Here is a 13323-nt window from a genome sequence, read left to right on the forward strand (position 1 = left end):
AAAACAAGAAGCTCTAAAGTTGAGACTTCAAAAACCTAAGTCCATAACCAGTTGTTGCTACTGCCATCTTTATACAAAGTCTATATTGTCAGCACATGCCATACACATCTTACCCCGGCCTTTTTCTGTCTTGTTACAAAAACAATTGTTTGTTGGTGATTATCTTATTCTTATTCTCTTGGTGCACTACCAGGGGACAAAAACAAAGCACTTCAGTGTAGTGTGAGAAAGCTCTGAGGCGAGACGAGCTGCCGCATTGCTTGTTGACAGCGTCTGGGGAACGGAGCTGAACTGACAGTGGTTTTCATGCCTGTTCAGCTCTGCTGCATCCAATCACCAAAATATTTTATCAACTCTATAATTCAGCTTTTTCTTTCCTATAGGAAATACCGAAAACCAAGGGTCAGCGCGTGTTACATAAACACGCCAATGTTTCCCTACAGTCTTATTAGCAATGGAAAGACACTGAGCCGGGGTCTAAACTATCGTGGCACTAAATCTCGACAGAGAAAATGAAATAGTAATGAACAAAAAATGAGTTTTGCAAAACTCGTTTAAAATAAAATGTAATTTACAAGGCTCTCAAGTTTAGTGCTTTTTCATTTCTTCTCCTTGAGTTAAAAGCACATCCTTGAGGCTCTTTTCAAACTCAGTACAGTAAAATCACACAAATAAGGGTGAGGCACAAACACCAGCCATCAATCTCTCGCCTGGCAATCTCTGGGTGCAAAAGTAGGGAGAGGAAGTCAGAACCTTTTCCCAGCCTGGCTGAGCAGGTTTACAGAGTGCACCGTTAACTACATCCTCCCTCCTCCATCATTCCTAAAAAGTGAAAGGTGCAGAACACAAAGTCAAGCTCGAAGAACAGGTAGGCAGCCTGTGCAGGAGACACCCACGCAGTCACAGGGGATTATTTCGTGGGCTGAATAATCCAAAACGCCTCTCATGGCATGATCAAAAGGCTTTATGTTTGAGTTTCTTATATGTTAAGAATCAGATTAAGATGAGCAATCAAGGGAGAAGATTATTCAAAAATTGTATGTTACATATTTTTATGAACTTGTAATAAAGAGCAGAATTTTAAGTTTTCTGAGGATACAGCATCAAAGACCCCAGCAATCACCTCTGAAACCCTCCTACGTACAAGGAAATGCGTAACAGGTCAGAAACAGCCTGGAACTAAAAAGTCATATGAGCCTTATCTCTGAAATGTTTGCAAGGATGCAATTTATGCAGGTTTTTAACAAGTCACTATAGAAAAAAGAAAAAGCTCTTCAACAACACAGACGCTGTTGCAGGTCCATTACTGATTCACAGCTCTTATATTTTCTACATGTGAATGAAACATTATCTATAATGACATTACAGGGATGATCAAGGAACTGACCTTTCAGCCCATTGTTCATTCAGTGGGCTAGGTTCAGTTATTGTGCAAATGTACTGTTTATAAGTTTGGGGAAACCTGCAGAAGTCACCTGGATGAAACCTATCTCCCACTGAAAACATCCAAATGAACTGAATCAACCTTTTCGGATGTTAAAGGGAGTTTTTAGGGCATAGAATCTAAAACCCATTTAATATGTTTGCACTGTGTGCTTCAGGGTCTGACAGTCATCACCCGTTCGTGTCAGCAGCATTAAAGGTTTTGGTGGGAAACAACACTGGGGGGGGGGAGCCTCCCCCTAACCCCCAGCCCCACCACCCATGACTGCAACAGGCAGCAAAGACTAATGGCCTAACATCATCTCTCAGACACTAACATCATCTAGCCATCACCGCTCCACTCTGCTCAGCTACATAAACAGGCAGCTGTCAAACTGAGCACTGTTAAGTGTAAAGATTATGACAAGTTACACAGTTTCACTTTAGCTACACAACTCGTCGAGCTTAATCGACTTTCAGAGAGCTTTGGTTTGCGGGTTCTTCTGAACCTTGACAATTAAAACTATCGTCACGCCATTATTTCATCGTGTAATTAGTCAAAGCAACGCTCCAGTGGGTGTTCTGAACTTTTAGGCTTTTCAAATTGACTCTCATCCCGGAAGCGGTGGAAAACAATTCACTTGCTTTTACTTTAGTGACTCGGGAGATTAAAGAAGGTTACCGTTTCAGCGAGGAGGGCCAGGACATTCGGGGTTGCCTCAGTCCGGGACGGAGCTTCTCCAGGGTCCGGTTGCGGCACAGGTAGCGCTCGGTGTCCGAGTTGAAGCGCTGTTTGATGCGTATGTGAGTCCTGGGCTGCCGCCACAGGTGTTTGGGCGGCTTGGCGAGCCCCGCTCCCTCTCTGCTCAGCGTGGTGCACTCCATTTTTTACTTTTACGTGCTCGCTGGATTTTTTTTGTTTTTTGGGGGGTTTTTTTTGTCTGTTTTTGTAAAAAAGCGACTTCTAAGCTACAAACAGTCTCGGAGAACTGCGTAGAGCTCGTCTGCAGGGATTGTGAGGAGGAAGGCACGCGCTTCAGAGAGGCGCGCGCGACGTCATGGTGCGCTGCTGTCCACGAGGCGGAGTGCTGAAACGACTGTGAGCCTCTCAGTCAGTACCAGCTCCCCCCGTCTCTCTCTCTCCATCTCTCTGCTTCCTCCTGCTTCCTCCCCCTCCCTCTCTCCCTCTTAGTTTCTCCCTTCTTTTATCTCTCTCTCTCTCTCTCTCTCTCTCGCCATCCTCACTTCTTACTGTGCCTTTCTCGACCAGCTTCCTCCTGCCATCTCCATCTGTTTCCCTGTCTGTCGCGGTCTTATTTGTCAAACCGCCAATCATCAGCATTACACAACATTGCCTTATCTTTATTGTATTTGCTCTGGTAGAGCAAAACTGCCTGTTCATTATTTGTAATTGATTTTTGGAAAAATCCATCTTTTATCTTTTGTGTCATATAAGAGATATTGAGCATGTTGGTATATAGCCATCATAAGGCCTATAGTTTAATGTGCAGTGCAGCTTCCTATAAGGTTGCAGTAAATTTTATATGTCAGACTTTGTACCCTACATGTCATTACCAGCTGGAAGATTGGGTTGCGTTTTATAAATTCGAATAAATTCAGGTTTATAGGCACAACAGGAAAACAACACAGGGCTGGTTCAAATTACTGATGTCACCAAACCCACTTATTTTTATTATGTAGGAAAAATAGGGGCTGTATCATTAGCTAACGAGCTGTTTATCCAAAAAGGATTTTCAGTCTGAAAAAAGCACGATTACGTTACAAAGATCAGCCGTTTTATTTATTTATTTTTTGGTAATTAATGCCTGGACAGCACACACATGTTTGTAGATGTTCAAACATGAAAATGGTCAGCCTTTATGTCTAAAAGGGAGTCAGGGGAGATACAAGTGCACACCCACACCCACATGCATGACCTTTCAGTGGGAGGTTTCTAACTGTTGTTCCAATTACTAGGCTTCTTTTTTTTTTAAACACAGGAGATGCCTTTCATTATCACCAGAAACCACAAAACAACAGTCCACATTTCTATTTTTGTCTCAGTGTCACACAGACAGCCTCTGTCTGCTGCTTACGAGCACTGACCTACCAAGACAATCACCAAAACATGACCATGTGACAGGAATGTGGTACAGACGAATGAGGCAAATGTCTATTTGCTGAGCTTGACTTACATAATTTGTGTTAATGAAACAGTAACAACAGCTGCTCCAAACCAACACACAAGACTTCATTTCGTGAACAAGAAAAACATGATTCCTAAAACTTTTAATTAGAATGAAAAAAACTTAACTAAAGTACTACACAAAAGTCGGGAGTCACTCCTCATTTCTTTATATTTTGCTGGGAAAGTTATGGTGATTTGCTGAAACGTGCAAAGAGACACATACCGAGTTTGTGCAATTCTAATGAACGCGAAATTCAGTATTCAGTATGTCTGAACTCTCTTTGGCAGCTTTCTTGTCATTTCTTTAAGAAGTCCTCAGGAATAGTTCTCCATGCTGAAGGACATCTTTGAATGTTCACTTCCTTTTGTTTCATTCTCTGTCAACATGATCCCACACTGCTTCAATAATGTTGAGGTCCGAGGTCTGGGCCAGTCCATGACTGTGTGTGTTTTTCTATCCAGGTATGCTTTTACTGCATACACTGGCAGTGTTTTTGGGATCTTTGCCATGCTGAAAAATGACCCGCTGCGAATGACTTGCTTTCCAGATGGTATTGGATGGTGGATCAAAATCTCGCTGTATTTTTCTGTCCTTTAAGATCCCCATCACCACTGACTAAATGCAACACAGACCATGACAGCCTTTCTCTTTGTTTCCCTTCCTTAAAAATGGCCTTTTTTAACTTGTTGGTGCAAAAATGTTATGCCATGCCTGTCGATGTGTTTTTTGTTACCGGCTGGTTGTAACAAGTTCCTAAAGATATAATTTACAGTTTTTCCCAATTTGTCTTTTATGCTTAGACACCAAACATGTTCTTTCCTTGAGTCAGTGTTAAGTGGCTTAACCAAGAAAAAAGCAACTAAACAGGAAAGGACCTAAAATGAATGAAAAAGACCTCCAGAAAGCCTTGAGAGCTGTTGCCCAAGTGCACTTAAAAATGTAAGAAAGTCAGGCTGCTTGGAAGCAAAATAAAATGAAACTATGGGTGTGTTAAAACTTTTGCAGAACAGAGAAAGAAGTTGTCTCAAAATTACTAATCTTATTCTCCATTTCACACAGAGTTCATCATCTGTGTGAATCATCTGTGCATTAAGCTTCATCTGATGAAGCTTAACAGATAAACAAAGCCCCACAGAAAAAGGAAGATCAGCAATTTTCCCTGTTTAACCACATCCACAGTTCACTGAAGGAATTCCTCAGAGGCAAAACAAACAAACATACAAACAAACAGTGTGTGTCACTGACCGGTGCTCATCATGGGTGGCCAGTGCTAGACTGTACAGCTCTTCTAGCCGGGCTAGCGGTAGCATGTGTCCTTGAGATGTTCGCCGGGTATCGAATGAGTGGTCCTGATGGGAGTGTCTCCTCCACAGCGGAGGCAGCAGCAGTGGGCCTGAGAAACGCCGCCGCACCACATGGTTGCCCACTGGTATAGAATCCCGAAAATGCTGCATCCCAAAGGAAAAAGCAAAAACATATTTTTAATGTAATATTATTCTCCAGTCAAGGTGACGTGTGTGGCAACAAGCAGAATACGCACTCATCTGAAAGTTTAATCACTCACAGCCAGTAAAACTAATGCAGTACAACACAAGAGTCCAGAACGCCTCTTTAAAGGATTAAACCATTTTACTTAAGCCATTTGAAAGCTGCTCATAAATCAGTCACAACATTAAAACGCCCATTACGGTGTACTGTGCTGCCAAAACATGGACTGCATTGGCCCTTTGAAAGTGCGCATAAGATGTTAGCAGCAGATCCCTTAAGTCCTATCAGCTGAAAGGTAAAGACTCGATAGAGCTGAGCTGCTTTTCCAGATCATCTAAAGCTCAAGAGAATTTGGTGACTAAGTTGAGACTTTTAACTCTTTGTCACGCTCCTCAATCCATTCCTGACCAAAGTGTCAGAGGGTGCATGCTAAAAAGTGTATCACTGAGCCTCAGGAAGCCTATGCAGAGGCTACCAAAAATGGTCAAGGATGGGCTTCCAGTGAACTGTTGATGGATGCCTGAGGCTCAGTGATTCACCACTCAGATCTTTGCGTTTCTCAAAGATTAACTACAAGAACTGACTGTGCACTTGGTGGATAACAACTCTGAGACCTTAAAAAGTGTCATCATAATGAGATAATCATTTTACTCACTTTTTATATTGTTTTTAATGCTGTAGCTAACTGGAGCACAGCCACTGGAGGCTGCAGTTGTGATTCTGAGTGAAACCACCGAGAGGACTGGCAAGAAATTGGCCCTGCCTAGAAATACTTTGTAACAAGCTGTAAATAGGCCAAAACCAAAAAGTAGCCTTTCCAAACTCTCATCAGACTTTGCTGTATTTTGTGTTTCATGATGATTTGCAAAGATAAAATCAGCATCCTGGGCTTCAGCTGAAAGCGTTCACAGAGCTACTTGCAAGTCTACATTTTCCTAGTGATGCTTGCTCTTGCTCATGATAAACCTCCCATAGTGCGTTTGAAACGTACATTTTAAAGCCTTCTGTATACCGCTTTAAATTTGCTTCACAAATGGCCACACAAGGTTCCCGCTGAGTAGCCTCCACAGTGAACTCTATGAAATTAGGCAAACAAATCACTCAAAGATTCGTTAATAAAAGAACAGAGACGACACTTTAATAGCCTAAATGTTCTGAAGTATCATCTCATCAGTTACAATTACCATATATTTGCAATACGTCACAGTTGATGCATGGACATGTACACAGTTTAGGATGGAAAATAGGATTCATAAGCGTGTACCCGTGACAGACTGAAAGCTGAAATTATTTCACTGCCGCAATTAGAAATAGTTCAATAAATAACTAAAATAAATGTATGTGTATTTTTCCAGGGACACGTGGCATCTACCCAATCTGCCCCGAGGGCACTGCAGGCACAGCACGAACTCTTTCCAGGTTTCAGACCGAGCATTAATTTGACTTTTTTTCACCATTTAATATCCAATGAGTGGAAAGTGATTAGTCAACAGGCGAGTGGGCAGACAGCAGCTTACTCTGCCTGACAAACAACTACATATGATTGTGAGTCTTCTTTAAACAGTACATAACCAAGTCTCCCCATTAAAAGGTCAAATGAGAATGAGGCACCCTGGGAAATATACATTCTCCAAAAATCCATGTCCATTTCGGTCGCTCTGAGCCTCTGCTGCTGTAATTTGGGCTTCGACTGAGTTCACGAGTGGAGTTCGGTGGGAGCTGATGGATATTGATCTGCCATCCAGCAAGTCTCCTTTCCCTGATCGGTGCTGTCAAGCATCAAACATGACATGACTGTCAGGCCTGCTGCCCACCTTGGGCTACAGCGTGCACCTATCATCGCAGACTGCTTCGCCTCCAGTGATCTGGTTTTCTCCACCTCTCTCACCTTTGCCTATTTTCTCCCAATCAATACAAACAAACAGCTTCAACCTTTGTATCAGACTGATATGAAATGCATCTCGTACTCAAAATGTACCCCGCATGGCATTAGCTGACCCTGTTGGAAATGTCATTTACCAGGAGTTCAAATCCACGGCTCCTTTTTCACCTGCACACATTTATGGGATTGCAATAGACAGCGGGCGTGAATGTTAAACAGCTGATTTTGGCAGAATACAGAGATTGTAAAGATGTGGGGGATTCTGAAGGTGCCCAACCATCTGACATGTTGTTCAGATCTTGGCAGCTTAAATGTTCCTGACTGTGGACCTGGTGCTGCATCTAAAGTCTGGTTTGTCTCTTTGTGCCTGCTGGCCTGGCGAGTGCAGACCTGGAATTAAAATCAGTTTGTCATTTGCTGTTTAAAAGAGCTGCTGGCTCTTTTAAAACCACAGTTCAGTGGTCAAAAATGCAAACTTCAAGAACTGCCTCCCTTCCTCTACTGACACGGGATGTGTGGTAACGGGCGGACGATTGGATTGGGTACCAAAGAAATACCTGTCACGTTTCCTTCCTGTCAGTTACTCTGTTGTTTCCTAACTTTCTTCGAGCAGCTATAGGAAATCTGTTTCGCACAGGCATCAGAAACAAGTCCCACATTTCTGATAGCATTCGCACAATCAGTGTTGTTCAGACTGTGCCCAGCTGTGTAATATAAAGTCTACTGTGGTTTCGTGTTGACATGTTCAAAAAAGGTGGACTGTAACCCGGTTATCTAAGGGCCTGTGAGCACACCACAGAGATTTGGAACATCTACGCCTGCATGCAATACTTATTTAACTGCTCGTCTTAACCTGGTTGACTAAATGGAGACTTTTGATCAACAAAAACAAAATTTCTCTCTGGTCCCTGCACACAACCATTTGCCAGTTTTACACAAATCTAATATTTTTCTTCTAAAGCTGAAATTTCCCCTGACAGCAGTTCTTTTCTGATTTTCCTAAACACGTATTTTGACATGACACACATGTCCCGCAGCCAATCGGAACCGGGGAGGAAGCATCTGACTCTGTTATCACCTGGCCGATCTCCTGCCATGCCACACACAGGAAGTGAAAATGAGTTGGTGGCGGTAGGCCTCGTGCATGATAAGATGGGATGGTGGGTTCTCAGCAGGCCTCTGCTGCTAAAGAACCAATGAGCTGATTCCCAATGGCGGCACGCTTTCCCTTTAATCAAGGGTACGAATGAACACTTATGACTCACCCGTTCTCTGGAAGTGCTTGTCGTGTTCTCGGCGCGGTGCGGGAGGACACAGCGAGAATCAAAACCCAAAGCACAACTGCATCTGTGCTCAAGTAGGGCTTTAACACAGCTCAGTGTTAAGTACAGATGGATTTGTAGTGAACAGTAGAACTGATAAATCAACAGTCGTGCATTAAAGCTTCCAGTGTAGAAAAAATTATTGGGCCTAAAACTGCAGTTTGAGTTACATACAGATTTGTTTGTAGCTCAAGCTTATTCATCTTTCAGGGAGATCAGCTAGTTCATATAGTAGTATTCATTTACTGGTTTAATAGTTTATGATTTACAAATCTGTGATTGATCAATACCAAGCCTGCCACAATGCAAAACTCCCAATATGAATCTGAACCCAGCCCTCCCTCCACTAATCCACACTGAAATATCTTTTTAACTTTTCAATTAGTTGAAATTTTACAGACATTCAAGGTGCTAAGAGGTTAAATCACCTAACCTTTTACTCGTCTACACTTCAATTTATGACTAAACGCTTGGAAAATAATAATATTAGGCGTCATATAAAATACAACAATATTATATATCTGTGTGTTTGCACCTTTGTCCATGAAGTCCTCCAAGCCCTTCAGGAACTCAGCAACCAAACTTGGCACACAGGTACATATTAGGACCCTGAAGGTTCTCATCTATATCAGATATTATCATGTCATCACGTTGCTTGGCAACCGCCTAGCAACAGGCAAAAATTACATTTTATTTAGCCTTAATACACCTGCAACGCCATCCTATAACATCTTATCCATAAAAACATTTATGATTCATGCCTAGCAACCGCCTAGCAACAAGCTAAAATAACCTCCTTTTTAGCATATAAACGGTATATGAATATTTTTTACCTGCAAAAATTGCATTGCTTTTCTCAGTTTAACTGAATCCAACAGTGGTCAAACAATACTCTAGTACTACTATAATAGAGTATGTACTAGAATAAGTTTGGTCACTGTGGGCTGTTATAGAAAACTCAAGATTTTCCACTTCTTCTTCACAATAATTGCCTTCAAAGAGCCACTGAAGACTTCCACTGTACAGTAAGGCCAAGAAGGGAAATGACTCACCACCAGCTAATTTCTTTTTGAAATGGGGAAATTTTTTTTTTAGCGCTTTAAGATAATTTGTCTCCCTGCCAATAACAATGATGAAAATTGATAGCTAAAACCAGACTGGTTATACAAACAGCTGCAGGTGATGAGTTGTGAACCTCAATGTGACCCACATAGTGCTGGTTGGAGTAACAAGTGTGCTTTAATGCAACTACCACCCAGCTGCAGTCATGGTAAGCTGACACACTGAGAGACAGACTTCTAGATCAATGCAGCAAAGATTAAAAAAAAGAGTTTTCTGGTCATTTGCACTTCAAAAAAAAGAGGAACCACTGACTGCGCCACTGCATCAGCAAGCATACTGCTGCACTGACATCATCTCATGCATATGGTTGCTCATGAAGTGGTGTTTCACACATATCACAACACGTTATAAATTTGAATCTACCCAGAACATCGAAGTAACATTTTCAGTCTGAGCTGGGACAGCTTGAATTTCTCAGTATTACACTCTGTGCTGTTGTTAAAATGATCCAAGTGGAAAGATCCAAAGAAAGACTGTCTGCAATCTGCTGTGGCTTTTCGAGCAAGTCTTGCTAGTAAATTTATTTCCATTGTGATAGTTTTATTTTATTCTGGGTTTATGCTCTTATAATTTGTTTTATAAACTGAAACTGCATCTAGGCCCTTCTGTTTCTCTCTGCCTGTCTAGCTTTTGATTAGGCAAATGACTTGATTAGCCTGTTGCGTAAATGAGGCAATCAGCATCAACCGCAGTCAATCAAAAGCTTGCGTGTCACATGACAGCTCCTTGTAATTTGGCTCTGGACCCCTTCCACCAATCACTTTCCCCCAGATAAACACTGGAATGCTGTTCATAATCCATCTCCTGGTGTTCATAACAAAAAAGGGTGTCATTCTTCATCAGGAGGACGCTGTGCATTATTTAGGATCTGGCAGGCTTTGTTTATGGCTTACTGAAGGATGTATATTTGCCACAGTATTTGAACAAATTTAGATGCCCAGGTCAAATAAAGTAAAAAAAAGGTTGTGAAGTGTCAGATAATCTCACATTGGGGGGTTTCATACAGCGAGGCAGGACCTGATATTCAGAATGTGTATTAGCATGTGTTAAGAGTGCTAATTGTAGCAGGCCAGACACCTTGCTGCTCTGACCACAGACTAACAAGCATCCGATGCTTAACACCACAGGTATCCCACGATTCACTGGGCTCCCATCTGCTCTGCACAGCAAAGCATCTATGCACTGTGCTCTCACACGTGAAACACAGGTACATAAAGAAACACAGCACACGCACATCACATCCTGTTAATAGCACAATGATGTAATCAGAGATAACAAGACACACTGATCCTTCTTGAACTTATGAAAGCAATCACAGCCAATGCTGTTTCTCAAAATGGGAAAATGAATACTGAATCCAACCATCATAACGGTGAGGGGAGGGGAGCTCAGCAAACCTTCCCGTTGTGTGATCTGTGCATCATTGCACTGGCAATGTTCACCTGTATGCTTAATGCCACCTGGAGGTGCAAAGAGCGCGATTAGCATCGCTCCAGAAATAGAGCCAATCAGACATCTCCCCCTCAGACCTCTCTTTGCCTCTGGAGGTGCGTGTATGTCATGATTAACTCTGCAGGCAGATAGAAAAACAGCATGTTTTCATGAAAGCTGAAATTTTCCAGACGTCACTTCAAAAGTTAACTTACATGAAAGCCAGCGGCTACAGCCAGAGGCTGTAGGGTGGTTACATTTCTGAGATTAGTGTTTTGTAGCTTGTTCGTCTGTAATTCACTCATCTGTAAACAGGATTCAAACATAGAGCAATTTTACTTTTCTAAGCTTAGTGTTAGAAATATTACAGCAAGCTGCACGCAGGGTTAAATAACACTTACACAGGGAGATGCTGCAGTTTGTTTTACAGTAAGATACCATCTGTTAGCTGAAAGCTCTTTGCATAATGAGGTCAAAATCTTACAATTTTAGCAAAAGAAACCCAGTAATTTACTCTTTCGTAAGGATTTAGTGATAGTTGGGAGGAAAAAGGAGGCCAGTAACAGATGTCCACCTCTACCTGTTGGAAAAAGACTTGTTGTTTTTGTTGCTGAGAGTAGTTTTATTCCATGTGCAGCTCTGCAACAACCTGCAGTGCTTTCCGTAACAGATCACAACTAAGCTCTGATTTTGGTGTCTAAGTGTACCTGTGTGCAGTCCAGGACAGAGCACAGGAGTCTGTGCTCAGTTGCTTAATTGCAAGGGTGTTGGTTCAATTCCAAGTTCAAAGTGTACCAAAGTATTCTTGGACAGGATACTGATACTGATGGCAGGAAAGCACAGGGCATAGTGCTGCCCTGCTGGGTGTGTGTGTGTGTGTGTGTGTACATGAACACATAGCAAACACCTTAACACTGCTTGTAAAGCTTCAAGTAAAAGGTGCTGTGGCTTTCCTGCGAGCCTGCAGAGGACAACTGCAGAAAGCACATGGTGCATACTGCTGGGATGACCTGAAATCAACTTTACCTGTCTGAGCCGACATGTTAAGTGTTCTGTTCATGTGAAAGCGTCCAACTTTACCAAAAACCCCTAAAAACAAAAAAACAAACGTTTTCTAACCTCAGGTCTGAGTTACTAAGTAAACTTCATTATCAGACAGTGAGCATGAGGGTCCGTGCAGGCATCTCTGTGCCTGTTTTTGTGGACACGTGGACACGTCCTTGGACAAATTACATTATAATACACTGACTGCAACATGATTTAGAGCTTAGCTGTCATGTTTCCAGCTTTGTGAACTAACTTCTATTGCTGCAGGTGTCATTTAGACAAAGGTGCAACTAAAGCTTCAGAAAACATACAAAATACCAGTTTTCAACCTTTTTACTCATGTTCTTATTCTTGAGGTGTAAAATTGTTGTGCAATAAAATCCAAACCCAACAGATCGTCTGGATGTTAGGTAGGTGAGTAGGTGGAAATATGAAATGTTTCAGTTTGAACTGCTGTGAAGTTTTAGTGAGTGTGAAAGTCGGCTTTCAATAATCTCACAGTATTAACGCAACCCCTCTGTGGAGTTTAATTTTCACTGGTGTAACTTTTAAACCTTCCTGTGTGGCTGCAATCCAGTTTAAGAGCTTTTGAAGCAAGCTCACACTTTTTACATTAAGATGTTATCAAAAGCCTTTTTGAAGTGTTTCTCTCTACGCTCAACAGATTTTAAATGTGCATGCGTTTGTTAGTAGCCCCCCTCTTCAGTGTCTTTATTAACTAACTGTGAACAAAGCCCTGAAGCACAGATAAACCTTTTTACGTCTGCGGGGCAGTCCAAACCAGTCATCATCTGACAGGAAGGTGCTGTGTCACACATGCAGCACAGTCACAATGAGGTTTGGATATTATACACTTATCGCTAAAGTCAACAGACTTGATAAGGCAAGTAGAAAGGGTGTGTTTGCATTTGTGTGTGTGCACAAAGAAAAGGGCCAAATTATTTACCTCAAGCCGAGACATTGATGCTGGTTAAACGTTGCAACAGCCAAACAGTAGCTGGAAGAAAGAAAGAAACAATAGAGAAGAGGTGTTAAAGTGACACTCATCAAACTTGTTATTACATTCAACATAAATCCAAGTTGATCATTAAACTAACTAGTAGCACCTTAATAAAAAAAGAGATTTAAAGTATAAAAGCATAAAAAAAATATTGTTGAACTTCACACGACTCATTAAGACCACCTGGCATTACCACGTGCTGATGATCGGTGAGCATGCCAGAGGCATCAAAAGGCCTAATGAGCCTTTCTATCTAGCCAGAAAAGAGCATGATAAAGCACTTTTATTACTTTGATGTGCTGTTTTTTTGTATTATTATTCTTGACTCTCTCTCTCGCAGAGTGTTCAGCCCCTTGTCAGCCCATGTGGGTTCCAAGGATGCTGCAATAATAATAAAACCTAGCACAATAAACAGAAAAT

General features: G+C 41.8%; 1 protein-coding gene across 3 annotated transcripts in view; it reads right to left on the reverse strand.

Annotated features, from left to right (window-relative positions):
* The window catches only part of LOC120734801 (cAMP-specific 3',5'-cyclic phosphodiesterase 4D-like), a 110842-nt gene that overhangs the window by 86408 nt on the left and 11111 nt on the right, over positions 1 to 13323 (reverse strand). For 2 of the 3 annotated variants that reach the window (XM_040033810.1, XM_040033801.1), the window contains exon 1: positions 2105 to 4975. In XM_040033810.1, coding sequence (XP_039889744.1) covers positions 2105 to 2307 — 203 coding nt within the window. In that variant the 5' untranslated portion in view covers positions 2308 to 4975. Of the gene's footprint in view, positions 1 to 2104; positions 5060 to 12849; positions 12901 to 13323 lie in introns of those variants that run through there. The other variant, XM_040033795.1, reaches the window with a different exon arrangement.

This window comes from Simochromis diagramma, unplaced genomic scaffold (genome assembly GCF_900408965.1).
Source record: "Simochromis diagramma unplaced genomic scaffold, fSimDia1.1 OVJJ01000334.1, whole genome shotgun sequence".
NCBI lineage: Eukaryota > Metazoa > Chordata > Actinopteri > Cichliformes > Cichlidae > Simochromis > Simochromis diagramma.